Consider the following 19,397-nt stretch of genomic DNA (forward strand, 5'->3'; position numbering starts at 1 on the left):
ATATATTATTAGTAATACCAAACCCCGCAGTTCTCCTTTCACATAAGAATACATTGATAGCTTAGATAATGAATAGCGTTTTCTGTGCGTGTTTTCCGGGATCGTTTCGCTGTCCTCGTCCCCCCCCCCAAGCTGTTATCTAGGCAGCAATCCCTTTATGAAATCAGTCCTGATAATTGGCACGTAGGGTAGGAATGGGTCATTAGCCCTTGTTATATTGTATTATTTAGTATTCAGATTTGCTTGCTGCACAAGGAGAAGCATCATCTGTTTGTTCTGCAGGTAATTTATAAACCTGTTACCGGAAGATGCTAATTGTTTTATCCTTGAGAGTAAACACACTTGGGACATGTTCTCCGCAGGCACTTCTTAGTAATAAAGTTATACGAGCTGGCGTTTTAATATTTCATTACAGAGACGCGATTTGTCTTTTTCCGTAGAGCAAGCGATAAAAAGAAGAATCTGGCCAAGCAGAAAGCGGAGGCGCAGAGGAGACTCTATGGTCAGGGGTCCACCAAGAAACTCTCGCCGGGTTCCTCTGACTGGGAGAAACAGCGCCACACGCTGGAGAGGAGGAAGGAAGAACTGGTAACCGCCCAATCACTAGCTGTAGAGAGAGAGCTGTCGTTTTTGTGACGCACTCCGGTGACGGCGTGTAATGTAATCCTTCAGTGAATTTTTTCTCAAATGGTTTTGGAGGAATCTGGGAGTACAGAAGGTCCTGTCTGCAGTACTGACGCTAAAGGGGGAGGACATAGCATTGGTAAAGTTTAAAATGCGTCTTTGTATAGTTTGCAGAACCACATGGTCTTTTTTACACATTCAGGTGTACGTCTCATTGGCGAGATTACTCAATCGGGCGTGTTTTGCGTATGAGGCCGGATATACAGTTTATGGTTTAATGTAGTCACAAAATGAGTTTAGACACAAATTTTTTAGGTACGTCAGATGCAAACAAAACACAGGTGTTCACCAGATGCCCAAACGCGTCCTACAAGCCTTAGCTAAAAGATACACGTTAGTCGTAATTGAAATCATTGCATAAGGTTAAATCGGGTGCATCGGTTTTTTGTATTCTGTTCTATTTGCTACAAACCAGAAGTTTTTAGTAATTACATAAGTTGTGTTTGAATACCTTATTCGTCCATTAGGGGTTTTAATTAGAGATGTGCAGGCTCGGATAGGTTCGAGTTTGCACGTTGAGTTCGGATATTTCCCTCCAAAAAAACGTTTTGTCCAGGAATGATGATGTTTGTCCATGCAAGATGACGTTTTGCCTCTTTCCGAGTTCCGTTTTTTTGAAGGGAAAAATCCGAACTCAACGTGCAAACTCGAACCTATCCGAGCCTGCACATCCCTAGTTTTAATATTCTATATAAACTTTGATATCCCACTTCCTAAATACCTAATAAATGATATACTGTAGGGCACACATAGGAAGTCGCCCCCTAGTGGCTTGTTGTTGGAATAATCACAGAACTACGCTATTGCTCTAAACGTCTCATTTATCGCAAGCGTGCACAGGTGTTGTCACACGCCTTGACGGAGCCTTTAGTTAGTGTCAGCGGGGATGGAGGGTGGATACATGCACACAAATGGTCATCCATCCCCATAAGGACAGTTATTCCAAATCCGCTCCTCTCCTGTTTTCCAGAAAGAACGACTTGTTCAGGTCCGGAAACAGATTTCTAAGGAAGAGTATGAGAACAGACACCTGGGGAACTACAGGTATGTCACTTCTGCGTCATCCTCTTCCCTGGCCAATGTTTACCATCAATGAACAACTGAACTCAGAAATAACATTATTCCTATGTGACCTTAAACTGGTCCTGAAGAATTTTGACCACAATTTCGATGTCTCTATCCAGCCAATCAGGAGTCCCAGGTGAATTCCCCACCCCCTCCAATAGGTGACTAAAATTAAATGTATATGACAGAAATGCTAGAGGTTTCACAGGTGGCCCCCATCTCTACTTGAGTAAAGGAGGCATTTAAAATAAAAGATGGGACAGTTCTGTCCTCGTGCGTCTCCGGTGACAGTGTTCGACTCTAGAATTTGTCAACTCAAGATGCTGACTTTCCCAGAACCTGTGACGCAGCCGTAATTTCGGGGTTGGTGGTAATGGATTCCTATAACTGTTTGGCATACACTAGGAAGCATAGCACTGATTTTATAGACTGACGGAACGCCACGCCACGCCACGCCAAATGAGTGTCCCAGCTTTCTGTTTTAAATTTACAAGAGCTGAACTCATTACACTTTATGTTTTACTGAGAGAGAACCTCATGTTCCCCGCGCAGTGCCCTGCAGCAAAGCCCTTCCCAATTAGCTGTATGCTGTGTAAAGTTACATAGTTTTATGTTTAAACTCAGGGGTCCAAGGCATGCCATGTACCAACTAGAACCCAACTAGAACTACACGACAGGGGTTAAGTCCAAAACGGGAACAAGCTTTAAAATACATAATAAATCTCATAATAAATACTACTAAATAAATCCCAGCAGTGAAGTATAAAGATCATTAGGTTTGAGCGGAGAAATCTTGGCTCAGGGCTGGGTGCGAGACTGTCTGAACCTTTGCTGGGCTGAAGCCCAGATTCTGGGAGCAGTAATTGAATCCAAGTGTGAGTTGTTGGGGTTCACGCCTGGCCGGACCGCGAGGAAGTCTGGAAACAGGATGTCTGTCACAGCGAGACCTCAGTAACCCTGACATATTTATATTTATTCTCTACTAAATGTAATTAAGGCTTTTCTCTCCCTCGTGGCATTGGGTACAGAACGCATTTTGCTCTCACGCTTTCTTGGCATAGGACTCGCCAGTGAGCTCACCCTCCCCAATGTTTGTGTGTCAGACGCTCCTAACACCTACGTTACTGTGCTCCGTGCTCTGCTCGCGCAAACCCGTGATCTCTGGTTCCTCGCTCTTCTCTATTTCATGTCCTGGGTGCGGCCTGTTTGTTCTGCTCAGACAGACAGACAGAGATAAATCAGGCAATCCACGTAGGAAGAGCGCCAGCAAGGATCGGCCTGCATATGGAAACCTTGTTATTACAGGGAGCTACGCTTCATTCATTGGGTTGATGTTAGGATTTATAATGTGGACACCAGTCTTGCTTCACATTAATGTATATTTCATCTAGTAGCCGACATGGTCTATTCAGTGTTTGTTATAAACCCAGTGAACCCGCTACAGCGTTGGGCAGAAATCTGGCGCGTGTGCTCCCACTAAAAATGCGCAGTGCGAAAATATTCAATTTACATTCCGCAAATGGCCATACGTTCAACTGCGCTTCCTCCTCAGTGTATACATCACCGCAGTAAGCCCCGGTATGTTACCGAATCATTGTTACATTATAATATATACCAAGACCAGGTTGTCATAGTACAGTGCTGAATCCTCATTGTTAATGTCATTACATATTATAACATACATCAATCATGATCCTGCCCAGGTTATTACAGCTCACATCAGTGTCTTCATTCATTACACAACAGCCTCACCTAACTTATTATTATACGCCGTTACCCATATAAACCAAAGAGCACATTCCCGCCCAGAGCACATTATAAACAATTCTGCCAACTTCTGCATTCATTACTGAACACCGCAAATCCCGTATAACATCCAGCAGTACTAATATCATTACTTCATGTAAGATCAAACCTGTAACCATAAAAGTATGTTTTACCCAGGCATAGAAATGTCATAATAGTCACATACCAAGTCCAGCACCTGCTTAATAAGCTGCATGGTAACCTGTACATCATTCTGGGAGGTTTCTGTGCCCAATCTTAGAGGTGGCTTCTGTGTGCCCAGCCTCAGGCGTGGCTTCTGTGTACCTAGCCTTATATGTGGCTTCTGTGTACCCAGCCTTAGATGTGGCTCCTGTGTACCCAGCCTGAGATGTGGCTTCTGTGTACCCAGCCTTAGATGTGGCTTCTGTGTAACCAGCCTTAGAGGTGGCTTCTGTGTGCCCAGCCTCAGGCGTGGCTTCTGTGTACCTAGCCTTATATGTGACTTCTGTGTGCCCAACCTTAGAGGTGGCTTCTGTGTACCCAGCCTTAGATGTGGCTTCGGTGTACCCAGCCTTAGATGTGACTTCGGTGTACCCAACCTTAGATGTGGCTCCTGTGTACCCAACCTTAGATGTGGCTCCTGTGAACCCAACCTTAGATGTGGCTCCTGTGTACCCAACCTTAGATGTGGCTCCTGTGTACCCAACCTTAGATGTTGCTCCTGTGTACCCAGCCTTAGATGTGGCTTCTGTGTACCCAGCCTTAGATGTGGCTTCTGTGTACCCAGCCTTAGACGTGGCTTCTGTGTACCCAGCCTTAGAGGTGGCTTCTGTGTAACCAACCTTAGAGGTGGCTTCTGTGTACCCAGCCTTAGATGTGACTTCTGTGTACCCAGCCTTAGATGTGGTTTTTGTACCCAGCCTTAGAGGTGGCTTCTGTGTACCCAGCCTTAGATGTGGTTTCTGTACCCAGCCTTAGATGTGACTTCTGTGTACCCAGCCTTAGAGGTGACTTCTGTGTACCCAGCCTTAGATGTGCTTTCTGTGTAACCAGCCTTAGATGTGGTTTCTGTACCCAGCCTTAGACGTGGCTTCTGTGTACCCAGCCTTAGATGTGACTTCTGTGTACCCAGCCTTAGATGTGACTTCTGTGTACCCAGCCTTAGAGGTGGCTTCTCTGCACCCTACCTTAGATGTGACTTCTGTGTATCCAGCCTTAGATGTGACTTCTGTGTACCCAGCCTTAGAGGTGGCTTCTGCACAATCGCTAAATAGGATTATTGGCTTTTGCACACCCTCACGCAACTTGTTAATAAAAGCTATGATGATTAAGATGACCATTAAGATGTAGCCGAAAAGACACAGAAGGAAGCAGACAGGTAAATTAATATATGTAGTGATAATCTTTGGAGGGTACGTTGAAGCCAATACAATAGTCACCTGAATGTGTAGAACCCTTAAGAGGTTAAAACACTGATTTAACGCTGCAGCTGAGATGAAACCCCCTGACAACGTACCTGACAAGCCGGACCAGCTAGTGCGGAGCGTAACACTAGATAAAACATGATTGGGATTTTAAGCCGAAACATTTTCCAATTAGCCACCTAGAAGCAAATAACTTCCCATCTCTGCTGTAAAGTATGGTTAATAGACTGCCAGAGGCGATGTGCTTTTACGTCATTAGACTCGCACGCAGCGTTCTGTAATGGGTAGAGAGCGGCCATCTTGCCTTTGTACTTCTTCACTTTCATTTTGATTGAAGTGATTATTTTACGCATTCCCCCACCTCGAATCCAATTCCTTCTTAATGTTCCTCTACTTTCCTGATTGAAAGTTATCAAGAAAATATATTTTAAAGTCAAACTAAACTTGGAAACTAAACTACTTCTATTAAATTCCTGGTTATAAACCATTACCCGATATTACTTCATAGTGATGGGAGAGCACCAGTATTAATCGCAGGTTGTAAGGTACGTTTGTCTAGCTTCAGTCCTTGTGTCTTATGCAACTTTCTACCCCTAGCTTTATAGTGGGTGGGGATAGAACAACCTGAGGCTATACTCAGAATATCAGACTGCTCACAGCAGCACAGAGTATTTGAGAAGATCAGTGTATATAATTGTATGTTAGTGAGGACAGGGCTGCATGTGAACGAGGCAATGACATGATGTGAGGAGGGGAATGGAGGCAGCAAGAAGCCACAGAACTGAGAGTTATATAGTGGGAGGAGCAGGGTCCCCAGCAGCACAGAGTATATCAGGAGATGAGTGATGTGTTAGTGAGGACAGGGCTGCATGTGACAGGGGCAGTGACATGATGTGAGGAGGGGAAACGAGGCAGCAGGAAGCCACAGACTGAGAGTTATATAGTGGGAGGAGCAGGGTCCCCAGCAGCACAGAGTATATCAGGAGATGAGTGATGTGTTAGTGAGGACAGGGCTACATGTGACAGGGGCAGTGACATGATGTGAGGAGGGGAATGGGGGCAGCAGGAAACCACAGAACTGAAAGTTATATAGTGGGAGGAGCAGGGTCCCAAGCAGCACAGAGTATATCAGGAGATGAGTGATTTGTTAGTGAGGACAGGGCTGTATGTGACCGAGGCAGTGACATGATGTGAGGAGGGGAATGGGGGCAGCAGGAAGCCACAGACTGAGAGTTATATAGAGGGAGGAGCAGGATCCCCAGCAGCACAGAGGATATCAGGAGATGAGTGATGTGTTAGTGAGGGCAGGGCTGCATGTGAGGAGGGGAATGGAGGCAGCAGGAAGGGTCTCATTCAGACCCGCTCGCAAGCGGGTCGAGGTTGGGACCTGCGCACGCGCAGCGGCCGCACTTTCGCGTGCGCAAGCCCCGGAGCTAGAGAGAAGCCATCATCGCGACCATCATCCTGGCCGCTCGTTAAAGCTGTGGGTGGTCACCCACAGCCTAGCGAGTGGCCAGGAGGCCGGATCATTTTTTAGATGCGGCCGCCCTCATTCAGAGCGAGCGCTCGCATTTTGCGAGTGCCTCTGAATGAGGTCCTGAGTTATATAGGAGCAAATCCGAAATGTTTCCATTTGTAAATACCACTTTTCAATAATGGGAGTTTTAGGAAGTTTAAAACTTGATGTGGAATACACTGAGGCTGCAAACCAATGGCTCAAGTAAAATATAAAGAGGTGTCTACTAAGTAAGGAGATAAAAGCAATATTACATGACCAGAGTAAACACCTAACAAATAACATAAAGTCAGAGGGTGATGTTCATCCTGCATTATATCATATTAAAGTCTAGTTTTTACCGTATGGTTTCTTTGTAATGCAGCCATTTGTCAGAACATATTACATTCTATACAGCGATCGTGCCGCAAATATTCTCTTCCAAACCCCATTAAACAAAATATAACCCTTCCTCTCCCTGGCGCTCATTCTGCGCCGCTTTGCATAGGAGACTGTTTGCCGGTTCTTCGGGACTGCGCAGTTATTTTATTCCTACAGTATAGTGCTCTGTTTATTAGAAAGCATCTGAATGTTACATCAGTGCACTGACTGGCTGGTAAATGTGCGTTTTCTCTCCATATCTCAGGCGGATCTACCCACCTGAGGATAAACTGCTGCTAGAGAAATACGAGGCTCTGCTTAGCACAGCGTTCCAGACGTTCCTGGCCGGCAGAGCAGCCTCCCTCCAGCGAGAGATGAATAATCCCCTGAAAAGGATGAAGGTGTTTTCTTTGTGCATGAATTGCGAGACACTGAGCCTAAGTATACCATCTGCACTAAACGCGTCCTCGCCGTGTCACGTCCTCCGCAGCTTCCAGACCATCACACTGCGCACCCTGCAACTTACACACAATTACACTGTTATTCAATTAAGTGAAGTGTCCTAGTCACAGTGCCGTGTCCTCGGGAGGTCTCAGTGAGTAAATAAGATAATTGGGATGAAGTGGAACAGTCCGCAGTGCAGCGTGTAGCGGGATGTAGGGAAAATGACAGATTAATGTCACATACACCATAGCCGCTCAGGCCTCACGTCCGCTCATTAACTATTTGTGACCAGCCTCTAAGTTTGCTTTATCTGTGAGAGTGATGGAGGATTAACATTTATAGTTAGGGCAAAAGCTCATTTCAAAAGGTTCTACTGTACTTCTTGGATAAACCACTATTAAGTAGGGATGTGCAGGCTCGGTTCTACTCGGTTCCGTTCAGGGTTTTTTTACCGAATCTTATTGGCTATCCAAAACTCATGACAGCTGATACCCAATAAGATTCGGTAAAGAAAACCGAACGGAACCGAGTAGAACCGAGCCTGCACATCCCTACTATTAAGAATATTTATCAGAGGGCTAGGAGACATTTTGCCATTGAATATGAGTCTTTTCACCAAGTAAAGGTTCCCTTTGTCTTTGCCACTCCTATTAATGGGTTACCACCTGCGGCATCACTGGCACTCAGTGGGTTACTGTCGGGACTAAGTATCGCTGGCACCCACTGGCTATAGTCCATCTATTAATGACTTTACTGTCGGGACTATTTATCGCTGGCACCCACTGACTATAGTCCATCTATTAATGACGTTACTGTCGGTACTAAGGGGCTGATTCAGAGCCGCTCGTAAGCGGCCGCTCGTTTGCTCTGAGCGATGTTCGCGCAACTGCGCATGCGTATGGGTCGTAATGCGCATGCACAAACCAGTCATTGCGGTCGGAAATCGTGCGCTCGCAAAACAGCGAGGGGCTGCTAATTTGATTGATAGAATGAGGCGTTTGTGGGTGGTAACAGGGGAAGGTGCTTGAAAACGGGGGAGTGGAGATCCGAACGCAGGCGTGCCAAACGGTAAAAAGGGCGTTTTATGGGAGTGCATAATTAGTAAATGAGCGTCATCGACCACGTCACTTGGTTGTCTTTTAGCCTGAACTGCTCGCAGTGATAGCGGTAAGATAAACCTACCACAAGCACTGCGAGCAGTTCAGATGCCTTTCGATGTACCCGATTAATCTAATAAATACCGGAGATGACGTGTGTTGCGATCGGCAGAGGGGCGTCTTTACAAAATAGCGAGCGCATTTTTCGTTCGCTCGCTCAGACATAGAGGCGTCACCAAACCGCAAAGAGCGAGCGCTCAATTTAAATAGCCGGCCCCTTTTTTGGAACGACCGTCCGCAAATAGCTTCCGGCTCTGAATCAGGCCCTAAGTATCGCTGGCACCCACTGACTATAGACCATCTATTAATGATGTTACTGTCGGGACTAAGGTGCTCATTCAGACCTGATCGCAAGATGCGCCGCTCGCTAGCAAAAAGGGTCCGGACATTTAAATGAAGCGCTCGCACTGCGTCGCGTAAGGACGCCCTCTATATATTAGCTATCTACGGCCAAGTGCGCTCGCAAGTGTATAAAGACGCCCCCTTGCCACTCGCAACACACGTCATCTCTGGGCAATGTAGGATTAATCGGGACCGTCGAGAGCCATCGGAGCTGCTCGCAGCCCTTGAGGTTGCCTTAACCCGTCGCAAGCACAGCGATCAGTGCGGGCTGAAATACATGCAGGTGACTTGTACAATGACGCTAACTATACACGCCCTTTAAACGGCGTTTTGGCGGCCAGACACACCTGCGTCCGCAACACCACTCCCCCGTTTACAAGCTCCTTCCCCAGTTACCACCCACAAACGGCGCTATCTGTCACTCAAAGTAGCGACCTGATAGTGGCTTACGAGCAACCAAATACAGATCGCAGAGACAAGCTTGCGCTCGCGCACTGCGAATTATATGCATGCGCAGAGGGGCGAAAATCGCTCAGAGCGAGCGCAACTTAGCGACCGGGCCTGAATCAGGTCGCTGGAACCCACTGACTATAGTCCATCTATTAATGGCGTTACTGTTGGTACTAAGTATAGCTGGCACCCACTGACTATATTCCATCTATTAATGGGGTTATTGTCGGTACTAAGTATAGCTGGCACCCACTGACTATATTCCATCTATTAATGGGGTTATTGTCGGTACTAAGTATAGCTGGCACCCACTGACTATAGTCCATTTATTAATGGGGTTATTGTCGGTACTAAGTATCGCAGGCACCCACTGGCTATAGTCCATTTATTAATGGGGTTATTGTCGGTACTAAGTATAGCAGGCACCCACTGGCTATAGTCCATTTATTAATGGGGTTATTGTCGGTACTAAGTATCGCTGGCACCCACTGACTATATTCCATCTATTAATGGGGTTATTGTCGGTACTAAGTATAGCTGGCACCCACTGACTATAGTCCATTTATTAATGGGGTTATTGTCGGTACTAAGTATCGCAGGCACCCACTGGCTATAGTCCATTTATTAATGGGGTTATTGTCGGTACTAAGTATAGCAGGCACCCACTGACTATAGTCCATTTATTAATGGGGTTATTGTCGGTACTAAGTATCGCAGGCACCCACTGGCTATAGTCCATTTATTAATGGGGTTATTGTCGGTACTAAGTATCGCTGGCACCCACTGACTATAGTCCATCTATTAATGACGTTACTGTCGGTACTAAGTATCGCTGGCACCCACTGACTATAGTCCATCTATTAATGTCGTTACTGTCGGTACTAAGTATCGCTGGCACCCTCTGACTATAGTCCATCTATTAATGTCGTTACTGTCGGTACTAAGTATCGCAGGCACCCACTGGCTATAGTCCATCTATTAATGTCGTTACTGTCGGTACTAAGTATCGCTGGCACCCACTGACTATATTCCATCTATCAATGGGGTTACTGTCGGTACTAAGTATAGCTGGCACCCACTGACTATAGTCCATTTATTAATGGGGTTATTGTCGGTACTAAGTATAGCAGGCACCCACTGACTATAGTCCATCTATTAATGACGTTACTGTCGGTACTAAGTATCGCTGGCACCCACTGACTATAGTCCATCTATTAATGGCGTTACTGTCGGTACTAAGTATCGCTGGCACCCACTGACTATAGTCCATCTATTAATGGCGTTACTGTCGGGACTAAGTATCGCTGGCACCCACTGACTATAGTCCATCTATTAATGTCGTTACTGTCGGTACTAAGTATTGCAGGCACCCACTGGCTATAGTCCATCTATTAATGTCGTTACTGTCGGTACTAAGTATCGCTGGCACCCACTGACTATAGTCCATCTATTACTGTCGGTACTAAGTATCGCAGGCACCCACTGGCTATAGTCCATCTATTAATGGCGTTACTGTCGGTACTAAGTATAGCTGGCACCCACTGGCTATAGTCCATCTATTAATGACCTTACTGTCGGTACTAAGTATCGCTGGCACCCACTGACTATAGTCCATCTATTAATGTCGTTACTGTCGGTACTAAGTATAGCTGGCACCCACTGACTATAGTCCATCTATTAATGTCGATACTGTCGGTACTAAGTATCGCAGGCACCCACTGGCTATAGTCCATCTATTAATGGCGTTACTGTCGGGACTAAGTATCGCTGGCACCCACTGACTATAGTCCATCTATTAATGACGTTACTGTCGGTACTAAGTATCGCTGGCACCCACTGACTATAGTCCATCTATTAATGTCGATACTGTCGGTACTAAGTATCGCAGGCACCCACTGGCTATAGTCCATCTATTAATGGCGTTACTGTCGGGACTAAGTATCGCTGGCACCCACTGACTGTAGTCCATCTATTAATGGCGTTACTGTCGGTACTAAGTACCGCTGGCACCCACTGACTATAGTCCATCTATTAATGGCGTTACTGTCGGGACTAAGTATCGCTGGCACCCACTGACTATAGTCCATCTATTAATGTCGATACTGTCGGTACTAAGTATCGCAGTCACCCACTGGCTATAGTCCATCTATTAATGGCGTTACTGTCGGTACTAAGTATCGCTGGCACCCTCTGACTATATATAGTCCATCTATTAATGTCGTTACTGTCGGTACTAAGTATTGCAGGCACCCACTGGCTATAGTCCATCTATTAATGTCGTTACTGTCGGTACTAAGTATCGCTGGCACTCACTGACTATAGTCCATCTATTACTGTTGGTACTAAGTATCGCAGGCACCCACTGGCTATAGTCCATCTATTAATGACCTTACTGTCGGTACTAAGTATCGCTGGCACCCACTGACTATAGTCCATCTATTAATGTCGTTACTGTCGGTACTAAGTATAGCTGGCACCCACTGACTATAGTCCATCTATTAATGACGTTACTGTCGGTACTAAGTATCGCTGGCACCCACTGACTATAGTCCATCTATTAATGTCGATACTGTCGGGACTAAGTATCGCTGGCACCCACTGACTGTAGTCCATCTATTAATGGCGTTACTGTCGGTACTAAGTACCGCTGGCACCCACTGACTATAGTCCATCTATTAATGGCGTTACTGTCGGGACTAAGTATCGCTGGCACCCACTGACTATAGTCCATCTATTAATGTCGATACTGTCGGTACTAAGTATCGCAGTCACCCACTGGCTATAGTCCATCTATTAATGGCGTTACTGTCGGTACTAAGTATCGCTGGCACCCTCTGACTATATATAGTCCATCTATTAATGTCGTTACTGTCGGTACTAAGTACCGCTGGCACCCACTGACTATAGTCCATCTATTAATGTCGTTACTGTCGGTACTAAGTATCGCAGGCACCCACTGGCTATAGTCCATCTATTAATGTCGTTACTGTCGGTACTAAGTACCGCTGGCACCCACTGACTATAGTCCATCTATTAATGGCGTTACTGTCGCTACTAAGTACCGCTGGCACCCACTGACTATAGTCCATCTATTAATGACGTTACTGTCGGTACTAAGTATCGCTGGCACCCACTGACTATAGTCCATCTATTAATGTCGTTACTGTCGGTACTAAGTATCACAGGCACCCACTGGCTATAGTCCATGTATTAATGTCGTTACTGTCGGTACTAAGTATCACAGGCACCCACTGGCTATAGTCCATCTATTAATGTCGTTACTGTCGGTACTAAGTATCGCTGGTACTCACTGACTATAGTCCATTTATTACTGTCGGTACTAAGTATCGCAGGCACCCACTGGCTATAGTCCATCTATTAATGTCGTTACTGTCGGTACTAAGTATCACAGGCACCCACTGACTATAGTCCATCTATTAATGTCGTTACTGTCGGTACTAAGTATCGCTGGCACCCACTGACTATAGTCCATCTATTAATGGCGTTACTGTCGGGACTAAGTATCGCTGGCACCCACTGACTATAGTCCATCTATTAATGTCGATACTGTCGGTACTAAGTATCGCAGGCACCCACTGGCTATAGCCCATCTATTAATGACGTTACTGTCGGTACTAAGTATCGCTGGCACCCACTGACTATAGTCCATCTATTAATGTCGTTACTGTCGGTACTAAGTATCGCAGGCACCCACTGGCTATAGTCCATCTATTAATGGCGTTACTGTCGGGACTAAGTATCGCTGGCACCCACTGACTATAGTCCATCTATTAATGTCGATACTGTCGGTACTAAGTATCGCAGGCACCCACTGGCTATAGTCCATCTATTAATGGCGTTACTGTCGGGACTAAGTATCGCTGGCACCCACTGACTGTAGTCCATCTATTAATGGCGTTACTGTCGGTACTAAGTACCGCTGGCACCCACTGACTATAGTCCATCTATTAATGTCGTTACTGTCGGTACTAAGTATCGCAGGCACCCACTGGCTATAGTCCATCTATTAATGGCGTTACTGTCGGGACTAAGTATCGCTGGCACCCACTGACTATAGTCCATCTATTACTGTCGGTACTAAGTATCGCAGGCACCCACTGGCTATAGTCCATCTATTAATGGCGTTACTGTCGGTACTAAGTATAGCTGGCACCCACTGGCTATAGTCCATCTATTAATGACCTTACTGTCGGTACTAAGTATCGCTGGCACCCACTGACTATAGTCCATCTATTAATGTCGTTACTGTCGGTACTAAGTATAGCTGGCACCCACTGACTATAGTCCATCTATTAATGTCGATACTGTCGGTACTAAGTATCGCAGGCACCCACTGGCTATAGTCCATCTATTAATGGCGTTACTGTCGGGACTAAGTATCGCTGGCACCCACTGACTATAGTCCATCTATTAATGACGTTACTGTCGGTACTAAGTATCGCTGGCACCCACTGACTATAGTCCATCTATTAATGTCGATACTGTCGGTACTAAGTATCGCAGGCACCCACTGGCTATAGTCCATCTATTAATGGCGTTACTGTCGGGACTAAGTATCGCTGGCACCCACTGACTGTAGTCCATCTATTAATGGCGTTACTGTCGGTACTAAGTACCGCTGGCACCCACTGACTATAGTCCATCTATTAATGGCGTTACTGTCGGGACTAAGTATCGCTGGCACCCACTGACTATAGTCCATCTATTAATGTCGATACTGTCGGTACTAAGTATCGCAGTCACCCACTGGCTATAGTCCATCTATTAATGGCGTTACTGTCGGTACTAAGTATCGCTGGCACCCTCTGACTATATATAGTCCATCTATTAATGTCGTTACTGTCGGTACTAAGTATTGCAGGCACCCACTGGCTATAGTCCATCTATTAATGTCGTTACTGTCGGTACTAAGTATCGCTGGCACTCACTGACTATAGTCCATCTATTACTGTTGGTACTAAGTATCGCAGGCACCCACTGGCTATAGTCCATCTATTAATGACCTTACTGTCGGTACTAAGTATCGCTGGCACCCACTGACTATAGTCCATCTATTAATGTCGTTACTGTCGGTACTAAGTATAGCTGGCACCCACTGACTATAGTCCATCTATTAATGACGTTACTGTCGGTACTAAGTATCGCTGGCACCCACTGACTATAGTCCATCTATTAATGTCGATACTGTCGGGACTAAGTATCGCTGGCACCCACTGACTGTAGTCCATCTATTAATGGCGTTACTGTCGGTACTAAGTACCGCTGGCACCCACTGACTATAGTCCATCTATTAATGGCGTTACTGTCGGGACTAAGTATCGCTGGCACCCACTGACTATAGTCCATCTATTAATGTCGATACTGTCGGTACTAAGTATCGCAGTCACCCACTGGCTATAGTCCATCTATTAATGGCGTTACTGTCGGTACTAAGTATCGCTGGCACCCTCTGACTATATATAGTCCATCTATTAATGTCGTTACTGTCGGTACTAAGTACCGCTGGCACCCACTGACTATAGTCCATCTATTAATGTCGTTACTGTCGGTACTAAGTATCGCAGGCACCCACTGGCTATAGTCCATCTATTAATGTCGTTACTGTCGGTACTAAGTACCGCTGGCACCCACTGACTATAGTCCATCTATTAATGGCGTTACTGTCGCTACTAAGTACCGCTGGCACCCACTGACTATAGTCCATCTATTAATGACGTTACTGTCGGTACTAAGTATCGCTGGCACCCACTGACTATAGTCCATCTATTAATGTCGTTACTGTCGGTACTAAGTATCACAGGCACCCACTGGCTATAGTCCATGTATTAATGTCGTTACTGTCGGTACTAAGTATCACAGGCACCCACTGGCTATAGTCCATCTATTAATGTCGTTACTGTCGGTACTAAGTATCGCTGGTACTCACTGACTATAGTCCATTTATTACTGTCGGTACTAAGTATCGCAGGCACCCACTGGCTATAGTCCATCTATTAATGTCGTTACTGTCGGTACTAAGTATCACAGGCACCCACTGACTATAGTCCATCTATTAATGTCGTTACTGTCGGTACTAAGTATCGCTGGCACCCACTGACTATAGTCCATCTATTAATGGCGTTACTGTCGGGACTAAGTATCGCTGGCACCCACTGACTATAGTCCATCTATTAATGTCGATACTGTCGGTACTAAGTATCGCAGGCACCCACTGGCTATAGCCCATCTATTAATGACGTTACTGTCGGTACTAAGTATCGCTGGCACCCACTGACTATAGTCCATCTATTAATGTCGTTACTGTCGGTACTAAGTATCGCAGGCACCCACTGGCTATAGTCCATCTATTAATGGCGTTACTGTCGGGACTAAGTATCGCTGGCACCCACTGACTATAGTCCATCTATTAATGTCGATACTGTCGGTACTAAGTATCGCAGGCACCCACTGGCTATAGTCCATCTATTAATGGCGTTACTGTCGGGACTAAGTATCGCTGGCACCCACTGACTGTAGTCCATCTATTAATGGCGTTACTGTCGGTACTAAGTACCGCTGGCACCCACTGACTATAGTCCATCTATTAATGTCGTTACTGTCGGTACTAAGTATCGCAGGCACCCACTGGCTATAGTCCATCTATTAATGGCGTTACTGTCGGGACTAAGTATCGCTGGCACCCACTGACTATAGTCCATCTATTAATGTCGATACTGTCGGTACTAAGTATCGCAGGCACCCACTGGCTATAGTCCATCTATTAATGGCGTTACTGTCGGTACTAAGTATCGCTGGCACCCTCTGACTATATATAGTCCATCTATTAATGTCGTTACTGTCGGGACTAAGTATAGCTGGCACCCACTGACTATAGTCCATTTATTAATGGGGTTATTGTCGGTACTAAGTATAGCAGGCACCCACTGACTATAGTCCATCTATTAATGGCGTTACTGTCGGTACTAAGTACCGCTGGCACCCACTGACTATAGTCCATCTATTAATGTCGTTACTGTCGGGACTAAGTATAGCTGGCACCCACTGACTATAGTCCATTTATTAATGGGGTTATTGTCGGTACTAAGTATAGCAGGCACCCACTGACTATAGTCCATCTATTAATGACGTTACTGTCGGTACTAAGTATCGCTGGCACCCACTGACTATAGTCCATCTATTAATGGCGTTACTGTCGGTACTAAGTATCGCTGGCACCCTCTGACTATATATAGTCCATCTATTAATGTCGTTACTGTCGGTACTAAGTATTGCAGGCACCCACTGGCTATAGTCCATCTATTAATGTCGTTACTGTCGGTACTAAGTATCGCTGGCACTCACTGACTATAGTCCATCTATTACTGTCGGTACTAAGTATCGCAGGCACCCACTGGCTATAGTCCATCTATTAATGACCTTACTGTCGGTACTAAGTATCGCTGGCACCCACTGACTATAGTCCATCTATTAATGTCGTTACTGTCGGTACTAAGTATAGCTGGCACCCACTGACTATAGTCCATCTATTAATGTCGTTACTGTCGGTACTAAGTATAGCTGGCACCCACTGGCTATAGTCCATCTATTAATGTCGATACTGTCGGTACTAAGTATCGCAGGCACCCACTGACTATAGTCCATCTATTAATGGCGTTACTGTCGGGACTAAGTATCGCTGGCACCCACTGACTATAGTCCATCTATTAATGTCGATACTGTCGGTACTAAGTATCGCAGTCACCCACTGGCTATAGTCCATCTATTAATGGCGTTACTGTCGGTACTAAGTATCGCTGGCACCCTCTGACTATATATAGTCCATCTATTAATGTCGTTACTGTCGGTACTAAGTATTGCAGGCACCCACTGGCTATAGTCCATCTATTAATGTCGTTACTGTCGGTACTAAGTATCGCTGGCACTCACTGACTATAGTCCATCTATTACTGTCGGTACTAAGTATCGCAGGCACCCACTGGCTATAGTCCATCTATTAATGACCTTACTGTCGGTACTAAGTATCGCTGGCACCCACTGACTATAGTCCATCTATTAATGTCGTTACTGTCGGTACTAAGTATAGCTGGCACCCACTGACTATAGTCCATCTATTAATGACGTTACTGTCGGTACTAAGTATCGCTGGCACCCACTGACTATAGTCCATCTATTAATGTCGATACTGTCGGGACTAAGTATCGCTGGCACCCACTGACTGTAGTCCATCTATTAATGGCGTTACTATCGGTACTAAGTACCGCTGGCACCCACTGACTATAGTCCATCTATTAATGGCGTTACTGTCGGGACTAAGTATCGCTGGCACCCACTGACTATAGTCCATCTATTAATGTCGATACTGTCGGTACTAAGTATCGCAGTCACCCACTGGCTATAGTCCATCTATTAATGGCGTTACTGTCGGTACTAAGTATCGCTGGCACCCTCTGACTATATATAGTCCATCTATTAATGTCGTTACTGTCGGTACTAAGTACCGCTGGCACCCACTGACTATAGTCCATCTATTAATGTCGTTACTGTCGGTACTAAGTATCGCAGGCACCCACTGGCTATAGTCCATCTATTAATGTCGTTACTGTCGGTACTAAGTACCGCTGGCACCCACTGACTATAGTCCATCTATTAATGGCGTTACTGTCGCTACTAAGTACCGCTGGCACCCACTGACTATAGTCCATCTATTAATGACGTTACTGTCGGTACTAAGTATCGCTGGCACCCACTGACTATAGTCCATCTATTAATGTCGTTACTGTCGGTACTAAGTATCACAGGCACCCACTGGCTATAGTCCATCTATTAATGTCGTTACTGTCGGTACTAAGTATCACAGGCACCCACTGGCTATAGTCCATCTATTAATGTCGTTACTGTCGGTACTAAGTATCGCTGGCACTCACTGACTATAGTCCATTTATTACTGTCGGTACTAAGTATCGCAGGCACCCACTGGCTATAGTCCATCTATTAATGTCGTTACTGTCGGTACTAAGTATCACAGGCACCCACTGACTATAGTCCATCTATTAATGTCGTTACTGTCGGTACTAAGTATCGCAGGCACCCACTGGCTATAGTCCATCTATTAATGGCGTTACTGTCGGGACTAAGTATCGCTGGCACCCACTGACTATAGTCCATCTATTAATGTCGATACTGTCGGTACTAAGTATCGCAGGCACCCACTGGCTATAGTCCATCTATTAATGGCGTTACTGTCGGGACTAAGTATCGCTGGCACCCACTGACTGTAGTCCATCTATTAATGGCGTTACTGTCGGTACTAAGTACCGCTGGCACCCACTGACTATAGTCCATCTATTAACGTCGTTACTGTCGGTACTAAGTATCGCAGGCACCCACTGGCTATAGTCCATCTATTAATGGCGTTACTGTCGGGACTAAGTATCGCTGGCACCCACTGACTATAGTCCATCTATTAATGTCGATACTGTCGGTACTAAGTATCGCAGGCACCCACTGGCTATAGTCCATCTATTAATGGCGTTACTGTCGGGACTAAGTATCGCTGGCACCCACTGACTGTAGTCCATCTATTAATGACGTTACTGTCGGTACTAAATATCGCTGGCACTCACTGACTATAGTCCATCTATTACTGTCGGTACTAAGTATCGCAGGCACCCACTGGCTATAGTCCATCTATTAATGGCGTTACTGTCGGTACTAAGTATCACAGGCACCCACTGACTATAGTCCATCTATTAATGGCGTTACTGTCGGTACTAAGTATCACAGGCACCCACTGACTATAGTCCATCTATTAATGACGTTACTGTCGGTACTAAGTACCGCTGGCACCCACTGACTATAGTCCATCTATTAATGTCGTTACTGTCGGTACTAAGTATCGCAGGCACCCACTGGCTATAGTCCATCTATTAATGGCGTTACTGTCGGGACTAAGTATCGCTGGCACCCACTGACTATAGTCCATCTATTAATGTCGATACTGTCGGTACTAAGTATCGCAGGCACCCACTGGCTATAGTCCATCTATTAATGGCGTTACTGTCGGGACTAAGTATCGCTGGCACCCACTGACTATAGTCCATCTATTAATGTCGATACTGTCGGTACTAAGTATCGCAGGCACCCACTGGCTATAGTCCATCTATTAAT

The 19,397-nt window shown here is 45.7% G+C and overlaps 1 protein-coding gene across 1 annotated transcript in view; it reads left to right on the forward strand.

The window, feature by feature from the left end:
- The window catches only part of TTLL7 (tubulin tyrosine ligase like 7), a 386,802-nt gene that overhangs the window by 165,119 nt on the left and 202,286 nt on the right, over positions 1–19,397 (forward strand). Inside the window, exons 11-13 of the mRNA XM_088461808.1 lie at positions 441–588; positions 1,655–1,728; positions 7,082–7,217. Coding sequence (XP_088317934.1) covers positions 441–588; positions 1,655–1,728; positions 7,082–7,217 — 358 coding nt within the window. The remainder of the gene's footprint in view (positions 1–440; positions 589–1,654; positions 1,729–7,081; positions 7,218–19,397) is intronic.

The sequence above is a fragment of the Taudactylus pleione genome, unplaced genomic scaffold (genome assembly GCF_031769625.1).
Source record: "Taudactylus pleione unplaced genomic scaffold, aTauple2 ptg001106l, whole genome shotgun sequence".
Lineage (NCBI taxonomy): Eukaryota > Metazoa > Chordata > Amphibia > Anura > Myobatrachidae > Taudactylus > Taudactylus pleione.